The sequence below is a fragment of the Sturnira hondurensis genome, unplaced genomic scaffold (genome assembly GCF_014824575.4).
Source record: "Sturnira hondurensis isolate 20B ecotype Veracruz unplaced genomic scaffold, ASM1482457v3 Scaffold0019835, whole genome shotgun sequence".
In the NCBI taxonomy this organism is placed as follows: Eukaryota; Metazoa; Chordata; class Mammalia; order Chiroptera; family Phyllostomidae; genus Sturnira; species Sturnira hondurensis.
In genome coordinates this window covers 5,244,634-5,268,509 of record NW_028092466.1, presented here as the reverse complement: position 1 = coordinate 5,268,509, position 23,876 = coordinate 5,244,634, and the positions used below count along the sequence as shown (strand labels likewise).

The following is a 23,876-nucleotide window of genomic DNA, read 5'->3' as shown; positions in this document are numbered from 1 at the left end:
TCCTGTCGTGGAGGCACTGAAGGTTGGGCTCAGGGACCATAACTTCCCCTCCCCTCTCTCCCTCCGTCTCTGTCCCACCTCAGCTCTAGGTTGAAGGATCCTCTGGCTGCTGTCAATCATGCCCCCACTTATATTTCTAGTCATTGCTTTAATTAGCAGTAAATGCTAATAAGCTGTAGCTGCAAGTGGCAGACTGCATTCTCGGTACTTTACAAAACACTCATTCTGCAAGGGACATATTATCCCCATTTCACAGTTGGGGAAGGTGATTCTCACAAGGATGAAAGCACTTGCTCAGAGCTCCACAGGCAGAAACATGGGGACAACGTTCACGACCAGGCCCCCCCCACTGGCCCCAGCACATTCTCTTCCTCCCCAAGTTTACCAGCAAGTTACCAGTAATTTGCAGAACAGAAATGAGGCAGAGACCAAGACACAAGAAAGCCTGTTTTTGGTTTTACTGGAGGCTCAGGTGGCACATGACGGTTCATAAAATGGCTTCAGAGGGAGTGGGTAGAGGGGAAACAAAAAATAAACTGGGGTGGGAAAGAAAAACAACCAGGAGGAGGTAAGAGCTGGCTGGTTCCTTCTCAGCCTGACTTAGGGGAGGGAGTTGATGCCTCTGAACAAAAAGGATGGACCCCTTCCTTCAACCCTTGGTAGGGGAGAGAGGAAAAAAAAAAGGCTGTTGCTTTGGCCCTCCTGAGTCTCATGGAAAATGGGGAAAAGCTGGTGTTTTGATGTCATGAATTATGGGAAAGGGGGCAGGGGGTGCTGGGTAGGGTGCAGGTCAGTTGGAAAAACTGGCAGATACCTGAGAGAGAAGAAGAAAGGACAGTCATGACTAGTAAGTTATCAGGACCCTGTTCCCCACCCTCTTGGCTCCTTGCCCTCTTGGCTCCCCGCCCTGGGTGAGAGAGAGCAGCCACTCACCAGATGGTAGTTCTGGGTGTCCTTGAGTTGGAATCACTCCAGCATGGTGGTGGGGGGGTCCCCACTGTTGATGGCGGCTGAGGTCTAGAGAGAACAGTGGTCAGTTGAGACCCTCTTGTTCCTCAGAATCCTCCAACTTCAACCCTCTCCCACCTCTTCTCTTCCCGTTCATTCCCACACCCCCTTCCCATTCCTCCCCCAGTTTACATCCACAGCTGGTGCTGTGGCTCAAGCAGAACTTAGAAGGGTGTCTGCAGGGGCTGACTGCCTCTGCTGGGGCTTCCTGGTCGGGGGGTGCCTGCCACAGGTGCACCCAGTAGTACTGACTCTAGTGTCAGGTTGTGTGAAAGGGGGCGAGCCAGGGGATGGGGGAACAGAAGGATAGAGTAATATGGGGAGGGGGAGAAGGGAAAGAGGGAAGAAAGGAGAGGGGGAAGTTGGTCCCACAGCAGATGGACAGTCAAACTGAGGTCCTCACCTCCTGGGCTGTGGGCTGCCTGGGTCCAGGGGGCTGCTGCCGTCGCCGCTGGAAGTAGGGGCGGTTTCGTGGGCGCTGGGGCTCAGGCCGGGAACCATCAGAGGATCCTTGGCTGGGCTTGGTCTTGCCATCCCCACCTTCTGTGGTAGGCTGCTGGGGTGGCCTGGGGCGGAAAGGCCTGGGGAGAGAAGTGTGGTCACCAAAGGGTGTGGGAAGCCCCATGCAGACTACCTCCCTCCCTTCCTCCCAGGACCTCCCTAGGAGAGGTGGACCAGCCAGCTTCCCCATCCCCCACTCCACCCCCCAGGAGCCAAGTTTTCAGACCCAGGGGCTGCTTCCCCAGAGCGCCAATGCAGTGACCTCTGAGCTCCACTCCCCATCTCCTACATCACTACCTTCTGGCTTGTCTTGAGAGCTTAGCTCTTCCCCTTCCCATCCTCCTTACCCCTCCTATATCCCTATACCTACCACCCCTGTCCAATACTGGACAGCAAAGGAAGAGGTAGGACCCTGGAAAAGAAGGACCCTATAAAGGAAGTCTTACCTTCGGTATCTGGGCCGGAATCTGGGTGGGGGGACCCGCTCATCTCCCTGCTGTTGGTCCCCCTCCAATGGGGCTGTCTCTTTAGGTTCTACCCCATCAGTGCCCTGGGAACATACAGGGGCCCTGGTGAGCTGGGGTAACAGCGGCTGCCTAGGACCCAGGTGTCCACAGTTCTTCCCAACCCTGGGTTCCACTTCCTCTGGGGACTCTGTGCTCTCTCTCTTCACCAACTCGAAGGCCTTTCCTAAGATGTGGGTAGCTGGTTCTACATTCCCAGTTCCCCCCTCACCTCTATAGGCTGCTGCTGGTTGGGGGGCCTTGGGCCTCGCACAAAGCGACGTCGGTAGAAGAAGGGTGGTGGGCGCCGTCGTCTGGGCCTTTGCCCAGGGTCTTCAGCTCGCTCCCCTTCGATGCCTGGTTCTGTCCCACCTGATGGAGCCTCCGCCACCATGGGCGGTGGGGCAGCTGGGCGAGGACGGGGGATGAATCGGCGGAACCTACGTCGATTGGGGGCATAGCGGCTGCCCTTCACTGGCACACCCCCAGGCCCAGTTACATTAGCAGCTTCTGCACCCTGGAAAAGGGGTGGAGAGAACTTGCTCCAACAACAAACACACAACATTCCCAAAGTGGCTCGAATTACTAGTATCCTCCTTCTTCCACCTAAATCCTCTCTTCAGCTTTCTTCAACCTCTCTAACTTCTTTTCACCCTCCCCCAGGGGGGCAATGGTGTGTTTGGACCCTTCTAGGAGGGTCTACCTCTGCAATTCGTCCTTTTGAAATAGCTGCTACTGGGCCCTCTTGAGCTTAAGATGGGAGGTGGGGGGTGTGGATGGAGAAAGGTCTGGCAGCAACTGTCCATCTTACTAAAGGGCTGACTCAGAGCCCACAGACAGGGTCCCATGTGGAGAACAGACATGTGCTTGAACTACAAAGAAACCCGATATTAATTACTAAGTGCTAACAGGGACTTGTTCTTTAGAATATCCCTTAGAGCAGCCAAAGTGTTAAAAATGACAACAGCTGCCTGAGAACATAGTCTGGGCTGACAAGCCTGAGGAATGAGCTGGCCTCAGGAGGGGCAAAGCCTGGGATGACATCCAGGCCACCCTCCCACTCTATATCCCACCACAGCCCCCAAACCTTCTCTCCTTCCACGACATCAAACTCCACAGTCTCCCCATCTCCAACGCTGCGCAGAAACTTCCTGGGGTTGTTTCTTTTAATAGCTGTCTGGTTAGGGGAAAGGCCATGAGAAAGGTGAGGACTAGTCTCTCTCACCCCTGTTGGGCCCACCACCCAATTTTATTCTTTTCACCATTTTACTTGTGGGCTAGGGCTGGAGGGTGGAGCAAGGAGAAGGTAGTCAGAGTTAATAGGGGAAAAGCCATAAACTAGGGGCCTCAAGAATGATTGTGCAGTTACCACTGTCTCCAGGACACACCCCCTCCTCCCTTCACCCCTCGGGGATTTTAAAAAGGGAGGCATGAAACACAAGCTCAGAATCAAACAGCAGAGACAGTCTTAAGTTGTGAAATGGGTAAAATGTACTGTACTGCTAACCTCAATCCCACTGAGAGCTCTTTCCACCAAAGCAGTGGTTCTCAAACTGTGGCCTGCATCAGAATCACCTGCAGAGCTAGTTAAAACAGATCGCCAGCCCCTCCCCCAAGCCTGACTGATTCAGTAGGTCTGGGGCCAGAGATTTTGCATGTCAGGTGATGCTGCTCGTGCAGGGGCCACACTTTGAACACCACTGCACTCAAGTGTCTGAAGCCTGTATTCTTTCCTCTGAACAATGTCTGTGATTCACTCCCCTGGTGTTAACACGTTCCAGTAGGTACTGAGTATGCCATGCCCAGAGGGCAGCACATATATTTCTTAGAGAGACAACCCAACACATGTGGAGCCAATGGCAGTAATTCAGGCACCTGATGCGGACAGGGAGGGAAACTACTACCTGGTGGGCATGCTGTTGAGGTCAAAGCTGGAGAAGCATGATCTGTGCTGCTAAGAATTATGATGAAAGTCTTTGAAGAGAGGGCAGTTTCCTCCCCTCAGAAAGCCAACCTAGCTCTTACCTGGTGAACAAAGACATCCTCCTTGGTGTCATTCCTGCAGAACAGGATGCATTGTTAGGAGGTGGCCTTGGTGAGTTACTCACCTCCCCCAAGGGCTCCCTAGCTGCCTAGTCCTAAAATCAGTAGGCTCATCCTCTCCAGCCTTCTATGGCAGCTTGGAGGTTGACAAGACGCCCAGAAGCCTATACGAAGAGAAGTATACCTAAGACCTCAGTAGAAAACCTGGGCTTCGTGAAGAAAGGGTGCAGCGCGAAGGCAAATTCACCTTGCAGGCACTGAGCACTCCACCCTCTACCACTTAGAACCTGGTAATGCTGGGTGTAACTGTCCCTGGTCAACACCTCCTTTCCCCCAACCTCCATCACTGTTGGAAATTTCCGCTCCTGTCCCCCGCTGGTGTAGCTCAGTGGATTGAGCGTGGGCTGTGAACCAAAGGGTCGCTGATTCCATTTCCAGTCAGGGCACATGCCAGGTCCCCAGTAGGGGTGCATGAGAAGCAACCACACATTGATATTTCTGTCCCTCTTTCTCCTTCCCCTCCCCTTTCTCTAAATAAATAAAATCTTAAAAAAAATTCCACTCCTGACTCCTTCCTTCTAGAGTCAAGGAGCCTCGGGAAGTGGGGATGGGGAAAAGGTGGAGAACAAGTTTGAGATGGGGACAATGTGTCAAGAACTTGCTCTAAACAGCCCCCAAACTTTATTCTCAGCCTTGTCCAGGAGATGAAGCCCACAGTAAGGCCCTCTTTCAACACACCAAGGGACCAAGGGTGAGAGAGAAGATAATATCCGATCATTCTCTATTACTACTTGTCTATTACCCCAGTGTATCCTAGCACCCCAATGCGGGGGAGGGGAGAGGCTTTCCTTCAGAACCTCCCAGGAGTCCTCAGTTTTCAGAATTAGAGAAGAGCCCTTAGAACAAATATTCTAGCTGTAAAGCACTTGGGTCTGCACAAAGGTCAGCCTGCTAAGAGGGAACTAAGCTCTCCCAGGAGGTCTGCATTGGGCAAGGTGCCCTGGCTGGGGAAGGGCCCATAGGGAAAGACCTGGCTTTGCTCAGAATCTGCCATTAGGGCCCTTCCAGTGACGGGAGGGAGTAAGGCTGCCAAAGAGAAGCAAAGCAGCAGCCTCTGGCTAGGCTGGCTGCTTCCCCACCCCCCACCAGCCTCAGTCCCATTAAGTGGGAGGATTCCAATGAGCCAATAACTTTCTAAGGAAGATGAGTTATAAGAATGCTATGTGTGCTGCCCTAAAGAGGAAATGAGTGAGGCCTGAGCTTTGGAGTGCAGAGCAGGTACATTCAGCCCCAAAGGTGAGGCAAACTAAACCAGAAGGTGAGATAAACAAGCTGGGAGGGCCAGAGCCAGGTTTGCCAACTTCCTAAATCAACCCTCTTCTGCCCTTGAAGATGAGGAAAATCTTCTTGCCCACATTTGTGCTATGATTTAAAGATTTTCAATCAGTGTCAGCTGGAGACTGCAACCATGTGCCTTGGCCAGGGTAGAAATGAGGTTGGGAAGGTGTCCAGTCCCACAGGCCAGTTTGGAAGACACCCATTCCACACCCTCCCTGGTTCCTCAGATACCTGTTGATGAATCCGTAACCATTCCGGACGTTGAACCATTTGACAGTGCCCAGGACCTGGATTGCTGCCAGGCAGAGATGCAGTAGGGACAGTAAGATGGGGGAAGAGATGGGACTCAGTCTTGAGAAACTCCAAAATCTAACCTACCTCCCTATTGCCTAGTAAGCTTAACTTCAAATGGAAGCGCCCACACAGCCAAGCTCAGGCTTTCAAAACCCTTCCAACTCTAAGACATGTTCCTCATAGCCTACAAATCCAGGCCCTTCACCGAGGATCGCATACTCACCTAGGTCCACAAAAGAGGGCCCTCAGGTCCTACCTGAGGAGTTTTCTAGCCTTCTTAAAGTAAGGGTCCCCAGTGCACCTCCTTCGCAGGCTTAAGAGATTTACCTGGTTCTAACCTGAGTCACCTAAGCCAAGTCTGCGGCCCCGGGGGCGTGGCCAGACCCTGAGGCTTATTCTCCACCCCAAGGCCCTAGCTGGACTTGCTTACCACGCCCTCCTGCCCAGGAAGGCAGGTCAAGACTTCCCACTACAAGAACCCAGTAAGGTCCTCTGCCCCTAGTCCATCTGGTCCTTTGAGTATCCGGGCCAGGCCCGCCTTCGGTTTTCTGGACCCCACCAGGCTCCACGACGCCCCTCACCCAGCCCGCCCGCCCCCTTAGAACCGCCCTGGCACGCGTCCCCCCCTCACCCAGCACCGGCTTGTCCGCCTGACTCCGGGCTGAGGGCGCGGGGGTTCCCGAGGCCGCCGTCGCCGGGTTGCCAGGGGTGTGGGGGCCCGGCGCTGATGGGGTCCCAGCAGCTGGGCCCGAGGCGACTCCGACCCCGAAGCCCCCCGCCCCGCTGCCTGCTTTCTGTGGCTCCCCCGCCGGCACCGGTACCACCACCGCTACCACCCCTGCCGCCGTCGTGGGCACCGTGGCCGCGGGGGCCACTGACGCCACCGCTGCAGCCTCCACCTCGCTCATCCCGCCGGGTCCAGTACCGGCCCCCGCCGCCACCACCTCCTCCTCCGCCGCCACCGCCGCCACCACCGCCCCAGCCTCTCCCCCCGGCTCGCGAACCCACCACCCCACCAGGTCCTCGCGCCCAGAGGCTCGCCCGCAAGCCGGCAGCGGGCCCTGAACCCAGGCCAATCGCAGCCTGCAGCCGCGGCGCGCGCAGGCCCCGCCTGCTGGCCACAGGCCAATCCTAGCGGAGCAGCCCACCCCCGGACCCACACGCCCGCCCCGCCTCCCGGACTTCGCGTAGTGGCTGAGGCCCTCGCCCACCGCCCCGTAAGTACACCTGGGCCCCGCCCCGAGGTTACACGTGACTGCACACAGCCCCACCCATTGGTCCACAGCCCCTTCCCCCCTCCTCCCGCCCCTTTCCACCGGCCGCGGGAAATCAAACGGGCTGGTGGCGCCCCAACGGCCACCTGGCCTCAGCGCGAAGGGCGGGGTGGGGCTGGCAGCTCCAAGGTTGCCCCTAACGACCTGAGTCGGGGCCGGGACTCTGCAGTCTCCGTCTGGCCTCGAGCGCACGGATCTCCTCCACCCTCGAGACCGCCCTAGCTTGTACGCTGCTTGGGTGTGAATGCCTTCCCCCTGCCCGCCTCCACCCTGTCTCTAGAGTATGCCTACACAGCCCCGACTGCGGTATTTGCCCGCTGCAAGCTGGAAGACACAGAACGACTTTTCTAGCTCACGGTTGCTTTCACAAGCCGGGGACTCTCACCTTTTGTTTTTAAGGTAAAATTTACATAGAAACAAAATGCACAACTCTTCGCTGAGTTTGATAAACGTTAATCCAGATAGTCGGTACCCTAATCAAGCTATTCTTCCCTCGCCCTCTGATGTCTATCACCCTAGAGCAGTTTCAGGGTCAGTCGTGCTGGGCGCTGTAAGCTCCGGTGAGGTAGGGCCTCCGAAGCCGGAGGCCGTTCCCTTCTCTTCTTTTCTCCAACTAGCCAGACTCAAGATCTTTGCACAGGTAGTTTCCTCTGCCTAGACGTGCCCTCTGTGTCTCAGGGTGACTTCTTCAAATACCAGCTTACATATCACTTCTATTACATCATCCTTTATTTTTCTCATGGCATTTTTTAAAATATGAGAGCATCTGTTTGTTCTTTTGCTTCTTTATTCTATTCCCCAGTCTCCCTATCCCCCCTCCCCCGTCCCCTCCGCAACGCTAGACTGAACTCCACAGCAGTAACAGTTCTGATGCCTGGAACAGTGCCAGACGCAACAAAGGCTCTCCATATTTCTTCAAAAAAGAAAAAAGAAAGAATGGTCCCCATTCCACAGCTGAGAAGACTGGGGCCTGGTGGGAAGCCTGCCTCGGGTTCTCAAGAGCCCGTGAGGTCCGTCCTTGGAGGCGCAATCTCTCTACCAGAATAACGCGGCTCCAGAAGTCGCTCCTCCCGAGGGCCGCCTGCGCGACCCAGGGAGGACGTGGTCCGCTCTGGGCAGTTCGTATTTTTAGCCAGGACAGAGTGCCCGAGGCAGCTCACGTGCCCCCACGCACCGCTCCTCTCCACGTGCGCTTCCCTAGTCCAGGTGTCCCCCTGTCAGACCCAGCCCTCAGCTCTCCACACACCGCAGCAGCCGCCGCCGCCGCCGCCGCCGCCAATCCCTGTCCTGGAGCACCCTCTCCTGGCCGTTTTTGAGGGCCTCCTGCACCGGCTTCCTTGCCGTTATTTAATCGTGTACCCTCTCACCCCCCAGTTTCAGAGTTCTGTTTCCCAGGAAAAAATAAAAGAAAAGATGAGAAAACAGCCAAATCAAAAGGCGAGGCGGTGAAAGATACAGAATTGACTACTGTCCTTTAGCCTGTTAAGGGCCCATTTATCTATATCCACCCCTAAACTCAAGGGATGCCAGAAGCAGGAGACCGAGGCTGGGAAAAGGCAAGCAAGATAGTTTACAATGTGTCCCCGGCAACAAAAAATCTCATGGAAGGTACATAAAGAGCTCAGGTGTAGGCTAAGTTTAATTGTAAGTTTTGCGAGTGAAATGAGAGGAAGCTCATGGGAAAGGTGAGCCCTGTTTGTAGTAAGATTAAAAATTGGCTAGGAGACCAGGGTTGGGGATGCTGCAGGGAAAAGTACTCCCACCAAGGCCTCTGAACCATGAAACAACACATGTGTACGTACAACAGTTACATGTTCTCTATTCCCATGGATAAGAATTAGCAGATGCTACGGAAAGATGCAATTAATTTTTCTTTCAGTTGAAGGGTTTGTGCATATAATTTTCTGGTTATTTGAATATTTTATGGGCTCCAGGTATTCTAGGGAAAAAGGCTTCCTGCTTTCCCTGTCACTGTCTTTCCATTTGTTCCTGCCCACCTGAAGTTGTCTCACTCTCTCCTGTCACTGTAACAGAAAGCCCCACCCTGCCTCCTTAACTATTGCCCAGTAGTACATCTCTATTAATTTAACACCGAACTTCCTGAAATCAGTCTGGACTGTCTCTACTCCTTCATCTTTCACACCTCACCAACTCCACTGAGTTGGCTTCAGCAATAGTCTATAACCACTTCACTCTCTCTTCTCTCTTTATTAATGCCCCTTCTTTTTTTTAAGATTTATTTTTTAGAGAAATGGGGAAGGGAAAAAGAGGGAGAGAAACATCATTGTGTGATTGCCTCTCACATGCCTCCCACTGGGGACCTGGCTGGCAACCCAGGCATGTGCCCTGACTGGGAATCCAACCAGTGACCCTTTGGTTTGCAGGCTGGCACTCAATTCACTGAATCACACTACCCAGGGCTGATGACTGGCTCTTAAACCCATGTTTCCAGCCCTGAGTCCTTCCTCTCTTTTTCTTTTTTTAAAAAATATTTTATTTATTTACTTTTAGAATGAGTGGAAGGGAGGGAGACAGAGAGGGAGAGAAACATCGGTATGCAAGGGAAACATCAATCGCTGGTTCGATTCCCAGTCAGGACACATGCCTGGGTTGTGGGCCAGGTCCCCAGGAGGGGACACATGAGAGGCAACCACACATTGATGTTTCTCTCCCACTTTCTCCTTCCCTTCCCCTCTCTCTAAAAATAAATAAATAAAATATTAAGAAAAAAGTTTAAAAAACGATTTTATTTATTTATTTTTTAGATAGGGGAAGGGAGGGAGAAAGAGAGGAAGAGAGACATCAATGTGTGGTTGCCTCTCTCGTGCCCCCAACTCGGGACCCAGCCCACAACCCAGGCATGTGCCCTGATTGAGAATCAAACTGGTTACCTTTTGGTTTGCAGGCCAGCATTCAATCCACATGCCAGCCAGGGTGTTCCCACCTCTATCAGACTCTCTAGCTAGTTGCTCTGAAGGCTTTCCGAAATGTGGCAGGCCCACAACTCAGCTCCATTTTTTCTCCTCCCACCCCTTTCTTTCTGAGTTATATCACCACATTCCCACACGGGATCATTCTTTAGTGCCCATTCCTCATTTGTAGAACAGTTTCTCCTGCATGTCCAGGCTTAGCACAGCAAAAGTGGAGATTTATGGTATCAAACTAAGATAATATTCGAAAGATTTAAAAGGTGGTGTCCCCTCTGTCCACTAGTACCAAATATTCCCAACAACTTTCCCCTCCAACTTTCTTCTTGTAGCTCAAATTGGAGTTTACTTCTCCGAATTCCTGCTCTGTCATTTCTCAACTGCTGTAGAGAGTGTTGATACCTACAGCCTCCATCTTCTCTTCTCCCATCTGCTCTTTGGCTACCATTACTTACCTCTGTCCTCCCCTCTTTCCAGGCTCTGCTAGCACTCTGCTGAATCCTTTATCTTTTTCCACCCTCTACCTCCTTGTCCTATCTACCATAGGACTGCTATTACTTACTACCTCCCTCTTGAAACATCCTTCCTTGTTTTTTTAACCTACTGTAACAAAATACCACAGTAGGAGCAATGTTTGTTGAGCATTTACCATGTGCCATATACCATTCTATGTATATTAGATGCTTTCAGTCATTTAGTCTTTATAACAACCCTGGGAAGTGGATACTATGTTAATTATCCCAGTTTTTCAGATAAGGAAACTGAGGTATAGTCAAGTGAAGCAACCAGCCTAAACTCACACCACTGTGGAACACGCTAAGCTGGGATTCAAGTGCAGATCAGCCTAACACCAGAGCCCAGTTTCCAAGTCACCAACCTCCATCCACTGTGCTAGGACTACACTTTCCCATCTTTTTCAACAATTCCTTGGCCAAAGCAGACACAAGCCTGCCCAGATCCATCAGACCTTTTGATGAGGAATGGCAAACTCACAGGATAAGAGCATGTGAGATGAGAAATGCTACTGTGACAATCTTTGGATAATATAGGGTAACATAGTCTGCCATCTGACCACAACAATTACATCATTTCCACATGCAAAATGCACTTCACCCTCCCTAAGAACTCCAAAGTCTCAATCCATAAGGCATTAGCAGTTTCAGACTTCATCCTCTAAATCAGGTCCAAGTGTAGCTCCCCAGAAGTGGTTTCTCAGATAGAGTTCCTTTTGATTTGAAGACTACTTTTATTATGTGTCCGGACCTTCTAAAACAAAACAGTAATTACTAGTTCTCCTGTGTATCATTTGTTGCCAAACTGATGCATAAACAATCTGAGCTTTGGCAGACGCAGAGTGGGTGGTCCTTTCCAAAGAACCAACAAGATGGCGGAAGTGGAGCAGAAGAAGAAGCGGACCTTCCACAAGTTCACCTACCGAGGTGTGGATCTCGATCAACTATTTGACATGTCCTATGAGCAGCTGATGCAGCTCTAAAGTGCCAGGCAGCAGTGGGGGCTGAACTGCGGCCTGTGGAGGAAGCAGCACTCACTGCTAAAGTGCCCGTGCGAGGCCAAGAAGGAAGTGCTGCCCATGGAGAAGCCTGAAGTGGTGAAGACACCCCTCTGGGACTTGATCATCCTGCCAGAGATAGTGGGCAGCATGGTGGGCATGTACAATGGGAAGACCTTAAACCAGGTGGAAATCAAGGTGTGTGTTGAGCTGTGCTGCTTGGGTGGGTGTGGGCCTTTCTACCATGGTCACCTAACACTGGTCCATTCTTCACCTCCCACAGCCAGAGATGACTGGCCACTCACTACCTGGGCGCAAGTTCTCCATCACCTATAAGCCAGTGAAGCATGGCCGCCCGGCATTGGGGCCACCCACTCTCCCCTCTTCATCCCTCTCAAGTAGCCAATAAAAGCACAGACTGACTTAAAAAAATTAAAACAACAACAACAATTTGAGCTTTCATCTCCCTATAGGAGAGCCCACAGTGCAGGGGTGATACCCAACTAATGTTTCTTTCTTTTAAAAAAAATACTTATTTAGCCCTGGCTGGTGTAGCTCAGTGGATTGAGCACAAGCTGTGAACCAAAGAGTTGCCAGTTCAATTCCCAGTCAGGGCACATGTCTGAGTTGCTGGCTGGGTTCCCAGTAAGGGGCATGTGAAAGTCAACCACACACTGATGTTTCTCTCCTCTTTCTCCTTCTCTTCCTCTCTCTCTGAAAGTGAATAAATAAAATCATTAGAAAATCTTATGGAAAACACTTTAAAATTTATTGATTGGTTTTTAGATAGAGAGAGGAAGGGGGAGAAAGAAACATTGATTTGTTGTTCTACTTATTTATGCATTCATTGGTTGTTTCTTGTGTGTGCCTGGACTGGGGATCCAACCCACAACCTTAGCATGTGGGGACAATGCTGTAATCAACTGAGCTACCTGGCCAGGGCCTAGTTAATGTTTCTTTGTTTCTTGCCCACAGAACTCCCAGACTCTTCCTTACCCTGTTGAGAGCTGATCCTTCTTCAGAAATCCTCAGCTTTGATGTCTCCACTGCTGAAAGATCTGCCAGGCTTCCAGGATGGCTTTGGCCCCATGGTGGTGCTCACTCAAACCCACATTCTCTGCGGTGGGCTGCATCACACTTTTCTGCAATTGCCTGACTAGCTCTGAATTCCCCCAACTGGCCATATGGCCTGGCACAGAGCAAGCTTTCTGTGACCATCTGGAGAATGAGTGAATGAATGAGCAAATGAATCATCATAGTCAATGCTATATAGTCATTTGTGATTGGCTTATTTAGTTTCCTTCCTCTATGAGCTGGGTCTATAGTCAGTCTTGCCTCAGCCTTATTCCTACATACTTGGTCCAGTTTCTAAGAAACTGTCTGACTTCCTGTATCATCCAGGTTGAACAAGGCCTCTGGGAGTGGAGGGTAGAGAGGACTTTTGGATAAGGTTTTCCTCCAGGATAAGAAGTCTCTTTCTTCCTCACCTACATCATCTTTTTTTGTTTTAACTTCCAAAGAAGCAAAATCAAAATCACAAAGATCCTCAGGCATCCTCAGGGTGGTCCTCCTCCTCTCTGTCAACTAATTTATAAACCTATCATTCATTGGTGGTAGCTAGGTACTGGCCTGAGCACACAGACCAACATTGGATATTTATTTATTATCTGAAAATTCCCCCCAACCCTCCCCAACCATAGGGCACAAATCATACTGTCAAGCTCACCCTCTTTATAGCCCAAGTATCTAGTACTTAGACTCAGTAAATATTAGCTGAATGAATGGATGAGTGAGTGCAGTTTAGATTTCTGCTATGATCCCAGCAGCTGAGTGCTGTGAGAGCATGTTTAAGACCCCCACTTCCTCCAAGAGTCATCTATTTGCTTATTCTCAAGGTCCATTTGATGTGTTTGACTTTTATGCAAGCCCTTGAGGGTGAAAGGAAGAATAGCCCCTGTCTAGGTCCCTTAGATAAGGATCAATTTACTGTGAAATATTTGTTTTTTTTCTTTTATTTTTTTACAATTTTATTTATTTTTATATATATTTTATTGATTATACCATTACAGTTGTTCCATTCCCCCTTTCATTCCCCTCCACCCTGCACACCCCCTCCCCCACCATTCCCTCCCTTTAGTTTATGACCACGTGTCTCAAGTTCTTTAGATTCTATATTTCCCATACTATTTTTGCCCTCCCCCCATCTATTTTCTACCTACTGTCTATGCTATTTTCTGTACCTTCTCCCCCCTTCTCCTCCTCCCACTCCCCTGTTGCTAACCCTCCATGTGTTCTTCATTTCTATGGTTCCACTCCTGATCTAGCTGTCCTCTTGGTTTGCTTTTGTTTTAGGTATGGTTGTTAATCACTGTGACTTTGCTGTCCTTTCACTGTTCATATTTTTCATCTTCTTTTTCTTATATAAGTCCCTTTAACATTTCATAGAATAAGGGCTTGGTGATGATGAACTCCTTGAACTTGACTTTATCTGAGAAGCACTTTATCTGCCCTTCCATTCTAAATTAAAGCTTTGCTGGATAGAGCAATCTTGGCTGTAGGTCTTTGGATTTCATGACTTGGAATACTTCTTTCCAGTCCCTTCTTGCCTGTAAGGTCTCTTTTGAGAAATCAGCTGACAGTCTGATGGGCACTCCTTTGTAGGTGACTGTCCCCTTATCTCTTGCTGCTTCTAGGATTCTCTCCTTCATTTTAATCTTGGCTAATGTAATTATGATGTGCCTTGGTGTGTTCCTTCTTGGGTCCAACTTCTTTGGGGCTCTCTGAGCTCCCTGGATTTCCTGGAAGTCTATTTCCTTTGCCAGACTGGGGAAGTTCTCCTTTATTATTTGTTCAAATAAGTGTTCCACTCGTGGCTGTTTCTTTTCCCCTTCTGGTACCCCTATAATTTGGATGTTGGAACATTTAAAGATATCCCGGAGGTTCCTAAGCCTGTCCTCATTTTTTTGAATTCTTGTTTCTTCCTTCTTTTCTGTTTGGTCATTTTTTTCTTCTTTCTGGTCCACTCCCTTGATTTGAGTCCCAGTTTCCATTCCATCACTATTGGTTTCCTGTGCATTTCCCTTCATTTCAATTAGTTTAGCCTTCATATGTTCCTCTAATTTGTGACTATAATCAGCCAGTTCTGTGAGCATCCTGATCACCAGTATTTTGAACTGTGCATCTGAGAGGTTCGCTATTTCTTTTTCACTTAGAGTTATCGGCTCTGGGGCTTTGAGTTCTTCTTGAGTCATAGTGTTTTGGTCTGTTCGCACCTGTTATATATGAGGGACGGAGCCCTAGGTGTTCACCAGGGCGGGGCAACTCAGTTGCTGGGTTGTGATTCTGTATGTGGGGGCGGGGTCAAAGGAAAGCAATTGTGGTCTTGTGAGCCGCCTCCCATCGCCGCAGCTGCAGCTGCCACCGTTGCCAGGGCCTGTGCATTTCGTCCTACTGCATGCGAATGTGCCACCACAGTCAGCCCTCTGCTGCTGGGTTTGCCCACTGGGGCCTGCGTGGTCCGTCTCACTGCTCAATCTGCTGCGCGGGAATGTGTGACAGAGATCAGCCTGCCCTGCACCCTCACTGGGTCCGCGCTGCTACTGTGCTGCTACCCCACTGCTACCCCAGCTGACTGGGTGCCTGGGTCAGGGGATCTTTCCTGCCGGACCCTGCTCTGCTGCTGGCTCCGCCCCTCTTACCGGTCCCTGTTGAACCGTTCATTGTTGTCAGACTTCCATATAGTTCAGTGTTTCTGTTCTTTGGCTGTGTCTTTGTTTACTAAACCTTTATTGTATTCAAACTTGGTTGTGGGAGAAGGCACAGTGTTTCCACCTACGCCTCCATCTTGGCTCCAATTTACTGTGAAATATTTGTACACAGAGAACTCCCACCTCAACCCCAACCTATGCCTATTCTTTTTCTACCTGGGAATTCTTTCCATCAGGTGACTTAATTTACCTTCACATGCAACACAGAGACAGTTCACTATGATCTCAGAAGTATTTTTTTAAAAGGCATAGAAAAAGTTTGGAGGAAAATATGGTTAAACATTAATAGCAGTTGCCTCTGGGTATGGGGTTTATGGTTAGTTTTTTGTTTGTTTGTTTTTCAAAATTTTTCTACAATGGACTCCTGTTTTCATAATAAAGAAATTTTGGCAGAATCTTTTTAATCATGTAAAACCATTCTTCTTGATAAACTGGAACCCTTTACCTTCCAGGTAAGGGACAAGTACAAAAAGAAATAACTGGTTTGTCCTCAGCCCCATTCTTACCTACCTTCCTGAGCCCAGCTTTGCTCTGAGACTAATGTGCTCACCCTATCCAACACTGAGCTTGAATCTCAGAATTCCAGAACCTTAAGAGAATTTCCTTGTTCCTGTATGACTGCATTTACCTTCAGGAATGTCTTGATCACTATGTTATATCTCCCAGTCACACAGACTGAAGGCACTTTTGACTTACCCTTTGGCTTCATCTTTCTCATTAATTAACCACCAAGTTTCATCAGTTAGATTTCCAAACTGTCTTTGGTACTCATTTTTCCCTCCCAGCCCTACTATCACTGCCTTGATCCAGGTCTTCATTCTTGCTCACTTGGGTTACTGTCAGGTGCTCTTCACTGGTCTCTTGCATCCAGTCCTGCTCCAACCTCCCTCACCCGCAAATGTAACTTTACTTTTTAGAGCAGTTTTATGTTCACAACAAAAGGTATACAAGATCTGCCCCAGAAAGTATTCAGCTATGTAATATGAAGGTGAGACGTTTACTGAAGAAGATACAAGAAACATTGCACATAGGACGATGATGGCTCAGTCCCCTTTAAAGTAGGCACCTTGGGAACTCCCACAGTTCTCCTGGTGTCTCTTCCACTGTTCAAAACATGCTGCAAAATCCTTTGTTGGAATCATCATCGGCTGCCCCATCGTATTTTCCTGAATCTCATCAATGGGTAAAGTTACAAATCACCTCAAAGGTGATTTTATTTTTATTTTTTAAGACAGAGGGGAAGGGAGCAAGAAAGAGAGAAAGAGAAATGTCAATGTGTGGTTGCCTCTCACATGCCCCCTACTGGGAACCCAGGCATATGCCCTGACTGGGAACTGAACTGGTGACTCTGATTTGTAGGCCAGCGCTCAACCCAGTGAGCCACACCAGCCAGGGCTCAAAGGTGATTTTAGTTTTGGGAAAAGCCAGAAGTTTCACTGGTAGCAGTTTGAATCAAATCATTAGCAACTGCAGCATGATGTTCCTTCTGTTCTGGTAGTAGAAGCCACAGAACAAATTCATGCCAAGATTCTGCATCAAAATCTTGGACACAGTAGTTGTGGGACTTCCCAGATCAGCTTCTACTTCTTGCATTGTCATTTGCCGATCTTTGTTGATTGTAGCCCGTACATGTTCAACATTCTCAGGTGTTTTGCTTGTTGCAGGCCTTCCAGAACTGGATCACTTTTGACAGATTCTCAACCATCTTTGAAATAGTTGTGCGACACTTCTATTTGTGCTGCACTCATTGCATTGTCCCCAAAAGTCTTCTGAATCATCTGAATAGTTTCTGCGGAGGAATGTTCAAGTTTAACACAAAATTTGATGCAGATTCATTGCTCTACTCATTCAGTCACTTTGAATACAACAGCCAAACGGTACACATGCTCACTCAGCAGGGTCTACCACCTCCACTGACTAGTACAGTGAAGTTGTCATTGTTCACACAAGCACATTCCAGTCCATTATCCTTGGCTGCCAGGTTACATTGATGTCTTGAAAACCATTCTCATTATATTTATATTAACAATGGCTAGACTTTTGCTGGACCTGGCATATATTTCCCATGTGCCTCCTGCCCCACACAGGCACAACCTCTACCATTATCACCATTTTAACTTTTTTTTAAGTAAAGATCTTATTTATTTATTGTTTTTAGTGAGAGGGGAAAGGAGGGAGGAAAGGGAGAGAAACATGATGTTTGAGAGAAACAGTGATCAATTGCCTCTCTCATGCCCCCAACTAGGGACCTGGCCTGCAACCCGGAGGGTGTGCTGACTAGGAATTGAACTGGTAACCTTTTGGTCCACAGGCCATCACTCAATCCACTGAATCATAGCAGCCAAGGTATCATCACTTTAACTTTTAAATGATGCACCCAGAAAGCTTTGTTTGACAAAGGGCAGAAATTTCAGAAAATTGAGTGGAATGAGCTGAAGGGAGGGGGGGTGATAGTTTAATGTGCTACATAAATTTATTAATTCAGTCTTATATTTGCAGTTCACATCGATCATGTCTTAGGAGTGTTAAAACAAGAACCAAATTCAGGGGTTGGATGCTAAGCCTGGATACTTAATTGCTTGTTTTGTTTCACAATATTATTGTTCACCAAGCTTACTGAAGCAAATCAGATAGCTGTGAAAGTAGTGCTGGAAACCAGGAAACTGGAGGGAGACTAGAAAGGTTCAGGAAAAGCAGCAGCTTTCTTTCCTAGAACAAGGGATAGGGACATTCTTTCCAAAAGATAGCTGCTTGTTTGCAGTTTCATGGTTATCTTCTATGATTTAACAACGTCAGTGGAATTTAACTTACATTCTTATAATTTTCTAAGGGTGCTCCGAAATTGTTTTGGAGACCGCATAGAGCAGCAGAAAAAAGAAAAATAACAAGTCTCTTTATTGAGGAGTAGAATAACCTCAATGGGAGCCTTGGGGACCAATGCAGACCAAGGCTTTAAACAAGATGGTGTCTAGGATAGGACCGCTCTATCTTTCCGAGTGAAACTCTATGGCAGAACAGAGCCGTACAGTTTAGAGAACTGAAGCAGAAATGTGATAATCCGACCACCGAAAGACAAGCGGAGATGATTCTCCGGCGCATGTGTGTAACGGGAGCCCTAGAAGGGGGGCGGGGTAATGGGGGATGGGCTTTGAGACAAGGGGCCCAACCCACAGCGCAAGTTTCCTGAAATGTGTGTTTAAATCGAGTTAAGCCAAGGTGGGGCGTTTCCTACAACGCATGCGTTGTAGTCGAAACAGGCGCTACTGCGGCGTGGTCATGTCAACGTCCTACGTACAGACGACATCTGAAATAGAAGGGGTAGTCAAGATTGCCTTTACGCATGCGCCATGAGGTCGAGGCGTTTCCTTCAAAGGGTGCGGAGTCTAGGACTCCTTATTGCGCAGGCGCAAAGACTGTCCGGTAGAGAGAGTGGTCTGTCAAGGGGAGGGACTAGGAGGTTAAAGGGATTAAAAAACCGGGTGCGCCTGCGCATTGTGTACTGGTGGGCGGAACTCCGGATTTTTGAGGGGGCGGGGTCACGTATACGCGTCGTTGGATGGGTAGGTGGGAGGGAAGGTGGAGCTCGGAAAGAATCTGTGCGCTTGCGCGGTGCGGGGGTGGTGGGCGGAGGAACTAGATTGCACGCTTGCGCGGCTGTCACAGGGCTGCTTGGTTGGTCAGTGGGGAGTCGGCGCCTGCGTACTAAGACCCGTGTGCAGCAGCGGCGGCGGCGGCGGCGGCGGCAGCGGGCTCAGAGGCAGCGGTTGGGCTCGCGGCGAACGGACGGCGTCGAGTCATTGCGTTCGCGCGAGGTGAGAGCGGGAAGGACGCGCGTGCGCGGAACCTTGGCTTGAGCCTGGGAGTAGGAATGGGACTGTACGGGGGTCGGGGAGGGGACAGAAGGGAGCGGCGGTGGCTGCCGCACGGGGTTCTGTCGGCGAGCGGCGCGAGGTGCGGAAAGGCGCGGGCGCGCGCCAGGGATAGCGCGCGGGGTGACGGTTGGGGCCTGCCGGGTGACGTTGGAGCTACGCAGGGTGGGGGACGGCGAGCCGCGAGGCCACCACGCGGGAGAGGCCGCCGGGCGGCCACGCCGGGGCAAGGGCCTGGGGTCAGATCGGCCCCCCCCCGGGGGCAAGAGTACCTGGGCCGTTGAGAACCAGGCGCCGCGCGGCCACGTGAGGTGGGGGAGGGGGCTGTTCGGTGAGAGGGCATTTGGGGGGGGCTGGCTGCTGGCGGGGGGGGAGGGGAGGCGGCGTGGCTTCGGTCTGGCGCGGCCTTTGAGGAGGGGGCAGCTGTGGCACCGGAAGTGCCCCCATGGGAGGCTGCCCTTGGGGTCGGAGGCCGCATGGCCGAACCGTGGACTGGGTCCGCAAGGCAGCGTGGGGACCCCTCCCCCCAGTTCCCGGCCACCGGAAGCCCCGGGCGGCCACATGTTGGGCGGGAACCGGCAACCCTCTGCTCGAAGAGCAGGTCCACGCGGGTGTCTAAGGGAACTTGGAAATTTGAGTGGGAGAAGCCGGAGGCCTGGATCCTGATCACCCGAAAGAACCTGCTGCCGGCATATGTTAGCACTCTCCCATCTCATGGGCCCCTGGAGCTTTACCCCAAAACCTCAGGTGAAGTGAGGGGGCCAACCAGGTGTAAGTGGCACTGTTCTTTGCTGGAACAGGGAAACCCGAGGGCGATTGGATGGGAGCCCAACTCAGTGGTGCCTTAAAGTCCTTGGCAGATGTGTTCCCCTCTGTTATAGGTGCTCTAAACTTGTCACCATTTTCCTCGATGTGTATATTTTGGGGGGTTATGGTTTTAGAGTCCTTAATTCTATTAGCTTTGGGTAAGTTACACTACTCACTACCACCAGTCTTTTACTTTCGTTTTATTGTCATTCACCAACCCTCACTCCCCCACTTTCTACTGACTTACAGGTCTGAAAAGCCGACAGGACTGTTGCATCTTGGGAAAAGTGGGAGGGCCCTCAACCAGAGACTGGGTTCCTGAGTTCCCTTTGGGAAAGGAGATCGAGGTGTTTGGCAGTGGGGTCAGTTAGAAAATAACTTCACTTTCACCCCCTTGGCTGCCTCTGCAAACGCATGTTACAGAGGTGGGAATCCCCCAAAGAGGCCTTGTGGTTTCCTGTACCAATGACTGGCTTGGGGATATGGTGGGGGGGTGTGTAACATAGACGGGTGGGGCCCTGTCCTCCAGTATCCACCCTCCCTTCTCCCCACCACATTAGCCCCGCCCTTTTGCTGGCTCATAGCTACTCACCTAATTATAGCCTTGGTTATGCGTGGGCTAAAGGGGTGGTTGGTTTCAGTGGCAAGTAACACCTGAGTCCTCCCCCTCCAAGGGATTAGGTCTTTGTCCATCTCAGAGATTTGTCATCCTAATGCCCCAAGACTTTCTTTCCCAAGCCGAGTTTAGATTTTATTGGGTTCAGGATCCAGCTTATTCCCCTCACCATACATACATCAGTTCTCAAGTATCTGTGATCCCAGTCAATACTTAATCTAGGAATTTTGACAATGTTTTAATTTTAGGAGAGTAATGGAATTAACAACTGGAAATAAAATGAGACAATGTTTCCAGAGAATTGGTATAAATTGGAGATACTGTTAACCTCCATCCTTACCCCAGTTGTTTTTACCCTCCCCACTTTGACTCTAGTTGGAATCAAAGCCTCTTAAAATGGCAGATGATTTGGACTTCGAGACAGGAGATGCAGGGGCCTCTGCCACCTTCCCAATGCAGTGCTCAGCATTACGTAAGAATGGCTTTGTGGTGCTCAAAGGACGGCCATGTAAGATTGTGGAGATGTCCACCTCCAAGACTGGCAAGCACGGCCATGCCAAGGTTAGAATTTCACCTGTTCATATCTTGCTTTCCCTACACCTCCCATGTCCGTGTGACTCTGGGCAGCAAGCTCTCGTCTGTCCTAGCCCTCAGTCTTTCTTTCTTTATTTATTTTTAGAGGGGAAGGGAAGGAGAAAGAGTGGGAGAGAAACATCAAGGTGTGGTTGCCTCTCATATGTCCCCCACTGGGGACCTGGCCTGCAACCCAGGCATGTGCCCTGACTGGGAATTGAACCCATGACCCTTTGCTTCACAGGCCCAGGCTCAGTCCACTGAACTACATCAGCCAGGGCTACTCTCATTCTTTCTTTAACTCTTTTCTTACCTGCCATCCCATTCCTTGTGTTAAACACTCAGTCCTGGGTACCTTTCCTACTATTTTTGCTCTTGGATTTGGTCCTCTTCCACCATCATTCTCTGGTGACCCCTCTATCTTTGTGTGAGTCACTAACTTCTCTTGGCTGTTCAGCTGTTCCTTCCTTATTCCTGGCTTTTACATTTTCTGTTTATTTCTCTTCCCTTGAATCCTTGTAGGTGATCTTTGTTTCTATCACTTTGCTCAGGGTTTCTCCATCTTGTGGAGTGCAGCCTTCCCTGAAGGGGGCCACTATAGCTCTGAACTTCCAGATCACCTAGCTGGCACCTCTCCTTGAGTTCTTAGAGCCTCTCTGCTTTCTTGGGTCCTAATGTTAGCACTTGCCTAGTGCTTTCCTTGATACTTTAGACTTCCCTGAAAAGTTCAATCTGGTTCATCCTTGTATTTCTTGTGATTTTATTTTAATCAGTTTTTAAAAAAATCTTCTGTTGACCTGGCATTCATCCTGGGTTACCCACTGATGTCCTAGGATCTTCTCTGTTCTTTCTGGTTTTATTTCCCAGTTGCTTAATTCTTTCTGATCTCCCTCAAGTCACTTTTTCTTTTCAGCTGTCTTCCTTTCTCAGTCCTTTGTTTTTCCAAAGGACTCTTTCCCTTTTACCTTCTTTATGTCCTAAGTTCTTAGCCTCTTTTTCTAATATCTAGAAAACTTCTAAATTTTTACCTATATTCCTCCTACTCCTCCTCCTGCTCTTGGCCTTTTATTTGTCAATTATTTGATAACTGGGGGTAATTAACTGTTCCAGGCCTGGCCTAGTTTCCTTTGTGCTATCAATCCAATCTCAATAGTGGCCTTTTTCCCTCAGGTTCTTTTTAGAGGCTTTAGTGTTTCTTAATTCTACAGTTTATTCCCAGCTTCCTCAATGTTTGCTCAAAGGATCTAATCTGATTTCCCTCATTAGCCAGGGACACCTTGAGCTTTGATTTCCTCCATCCTGGAGTTTGGTTGGGTTTCTCTTTAATGTGATGCACATATACAGGTCCACCTGGTTGGTATTGACATCTTTACTGGGAAGAAATATGAAGATATCTGCCCATCAACCCATAATATGGATGTCCCCAACATCAAAAGGAATGATTTCCAGGTATGTAGATGGTCTTGGTTGAGATGGGTTAGTAGCTGGGGGTGGGGATACAGATTAGAAGAGCTTGTGATGGGAGAGAGGAAAGAGGTGGCAGGAGAGGGTAGTTGATATTAGCACTTTGCCACCCTAGTTTGTCTATCAGACCTTTTATCCTCAACCCTCAGCTTCATTCCCTATCTGCCCCCAGCTGATTGGCATCCAGGATGGGTATCTATCACTGCTCCAGGACAGCGGGGAGGTGCGAGAGGACCTCCGCCTGCCTGAGGGAGACCTCGGCAAGGAGATTGAGCAGAAGTATGACTGTGGAGAGGAGATCCTGGTATGGTGCCCCATCCCTTTCTTTTGTGCCCAGCTTTACCCTGTGCTTTGTCTCTTGAGCTTAGACTTCTGACTCTGTCTTGTTCCTCACAGATTACAGTGCTCTCTGCCATGACAGAGGAGGCAGCTGTTGCAATCAAGGCCATGGCAAAATAACTGGCTCCCACGTGAGTGTGACAGACTCCCCCCAGGTCCCCTTCACGTATGTTGCGGTTGTTTTAATCTTAATTGTTCCAGGCTTTCTGGTCCCAGCATGGTCCTTACCCCTTTTCCTGTTGAAGGTATTATCCTGTCTTACCTGGTTTCTCTCTCCTACTCAGGATGGCCATGGTGGAAGCAGTGATCCTCGAGCCTGCAGAGGCCCCCTCCCCCAGCCTGGCCCAGCTCTGGCTGGGCCCTTGGCTGGACTCCTACACAATTTATTTGACGTTTTATTTTGGTTTCCCCCACTCCCTCATTCTGTTGGGGAGCCCCTGCCCTTCATCCTGTTCCCTTGGCCAGGAGTGAGCGAGCCATGGCCTTGGTGAAGCTGCCCCCCCTCTTCTCCCCTGGAACTACAGCACTGATGGGGGAGTAGGGGTGGGTGCTGCTTGTGGTTTAGGGTTATTTTTTTTTTTAATTCATTCTGGAATCAGAAAGCTGTGGATTCTGGCAACTAGTCCTTGTGCCCCACCCACCTCCACTCATCCCTGGTCTGGTCCCTGTTCCCATAGCCCCTTTACCCCAAACACCATCTCCACAGACTGGGGACCAGCCTCCTCCCCATGCCTAAGTCTCTTTCCCCAAATTCCTTTAGCAGGAGAAGGAAGGGGTGGAGAGAGAAGGGGACCTGCCCCCTCCTTAGGCATCTGGGAGGGCCCTGCCCCCATGGGCTTCACCCTCTCCTGTGGGCTCTCCCTGACACATTTGTTAAAATCAAACCTGAATAAAACAAGTTTAATATGAAGCCCCAACTTGGCTACTTTGAATAAAAGGCATTTGGTGACTAGAAAGGAAATCTGAGAACCAAAGATACAGATTGAACTGTGACCACCAAGTTCATTATAACTCACTGTCTCACTACAACCTGCCAGCTACTT

The 23,876-nt window shown here is 49.9% G+C and overlaps 2 protein-coding genes and 1 pseudogene across 2 annotated transcripts; 2 read left to right on the top strand and 1 right to left on the bottom strand.

The window, feature by feature from the left end:
• Positions 1–443: 443 nt before the first annotated feature.
• On the bottom strand, positions 444–6,611 carry YBX2 (Y-box binding protein 2). The gene is made up of 9 exons (XM_037028149.1): positions 6,319–6,611; positions 5,625–5,688; positions 4,038–4,071; positions 3,100–3,189; positions 2,245–2,529; positions 1,956–2,059; positions 1,412–1,589; positions 934–1,017; positions 444–814 (listed from the first exon to the last, which is right to left on the bottom strand). The coding sequence occupies exons 1-8, from the start codon at positions 6,593–6,595 to the stop codon at positions 967–969; spliced, it is 1,083 nt and encodes a 360-aa protein (XP_036884044.1). The 5' UTR covers positions 6,596–6,611; the 3' UTR covers positions 444–814; positions 934–966.
• A 4,616-nt stretch (positions 6,612–11,227) lies between these two features.
• On the top strand, positions 11,228–11,830 carry LOC118974643 (40S ribosomal protein S15-like; annotated as a pseudogene).
• Positions 11,831–18,824: 6,994 nt separating this feature from the next.
• On the top strand, positions 18,825–23,750 carry EIF5A (eukaryotic translation initiation factor 5A). The gene is made up of 6 exons (XM_037028365.1): positions 18,825–18,977; positions 20,833–21,018; positions 22,375–22,479; positions 22,667–22,798; positions 22,891–22,964; positions 23,118–23,750. Exons 2-5 carry the CDS (start codon positions 20,854–20,856, stop codon positions 22,951–22,953), a joined length of 465 nt encoding a protein of 154 aa, XP_036884260.1. The 5' UTR covers positions 18,825–18,977; positions 20,833–20,853; the 3' UTR covers positions 22,954–22,964; positions 23,118–23,750.
• The last annotated feature ends 126 nt before the right edge of the window (positions 23,751–23,876 follow it).

What these genes read in the sequence shown, in the direction of transcription:
- YBX2 (XM_037028149.1), bottom strand. Translation starts at nt 6,595, where the DNA reads ATGAGCGAGGTGGAGGCTGCAGCGGTGGCGTCAGTGGCCCCCGCGGCC. An exon ending in GGCGGACAAGCCGGTGCTGG is followed by an intron (nt 5,689 to 6,318) that starts GTGAGGGGGGGA and finishes TCTGCCTGGCAG; the next exon opens with CAATCCAGGTCCTGGGCACT. An exon ending in ATGTCGTGGAAGGAGAGAAG is followed by an intron (nt 2,530 to 3,099) that starts GTTTGGGGGCTG and finishes CCCCTTTTCCAG; the next exon opens with GGTGCAGAAGCTGCTAATGT.
- EIF5A (XM_037028365.1), top strand. Translation starts at nt 20,854, where the DNA reads ATGGCAGATGATTTGGACTTCGAGACAGGAGATGCAGGGGCCTCTGCC. An exon ending in GCAAGCACGGCCATGCCAAG is followed by an intron (nt 21,019 to 22,374) that starts GTTAGAATTTCA and finishes GCACATATACAG; the next exon opens with GTCCACCTGGTTGGTATTGA. An exon ending in ACTGTGGAGAGGAGATCCTG is followed by an intron (nt 22,799 to 22,890) that starts GTATGGTGCCCC and finishes TGTTCCTCACAG; the next exon opens with ATTACAGTGCTCTCTGCCAT.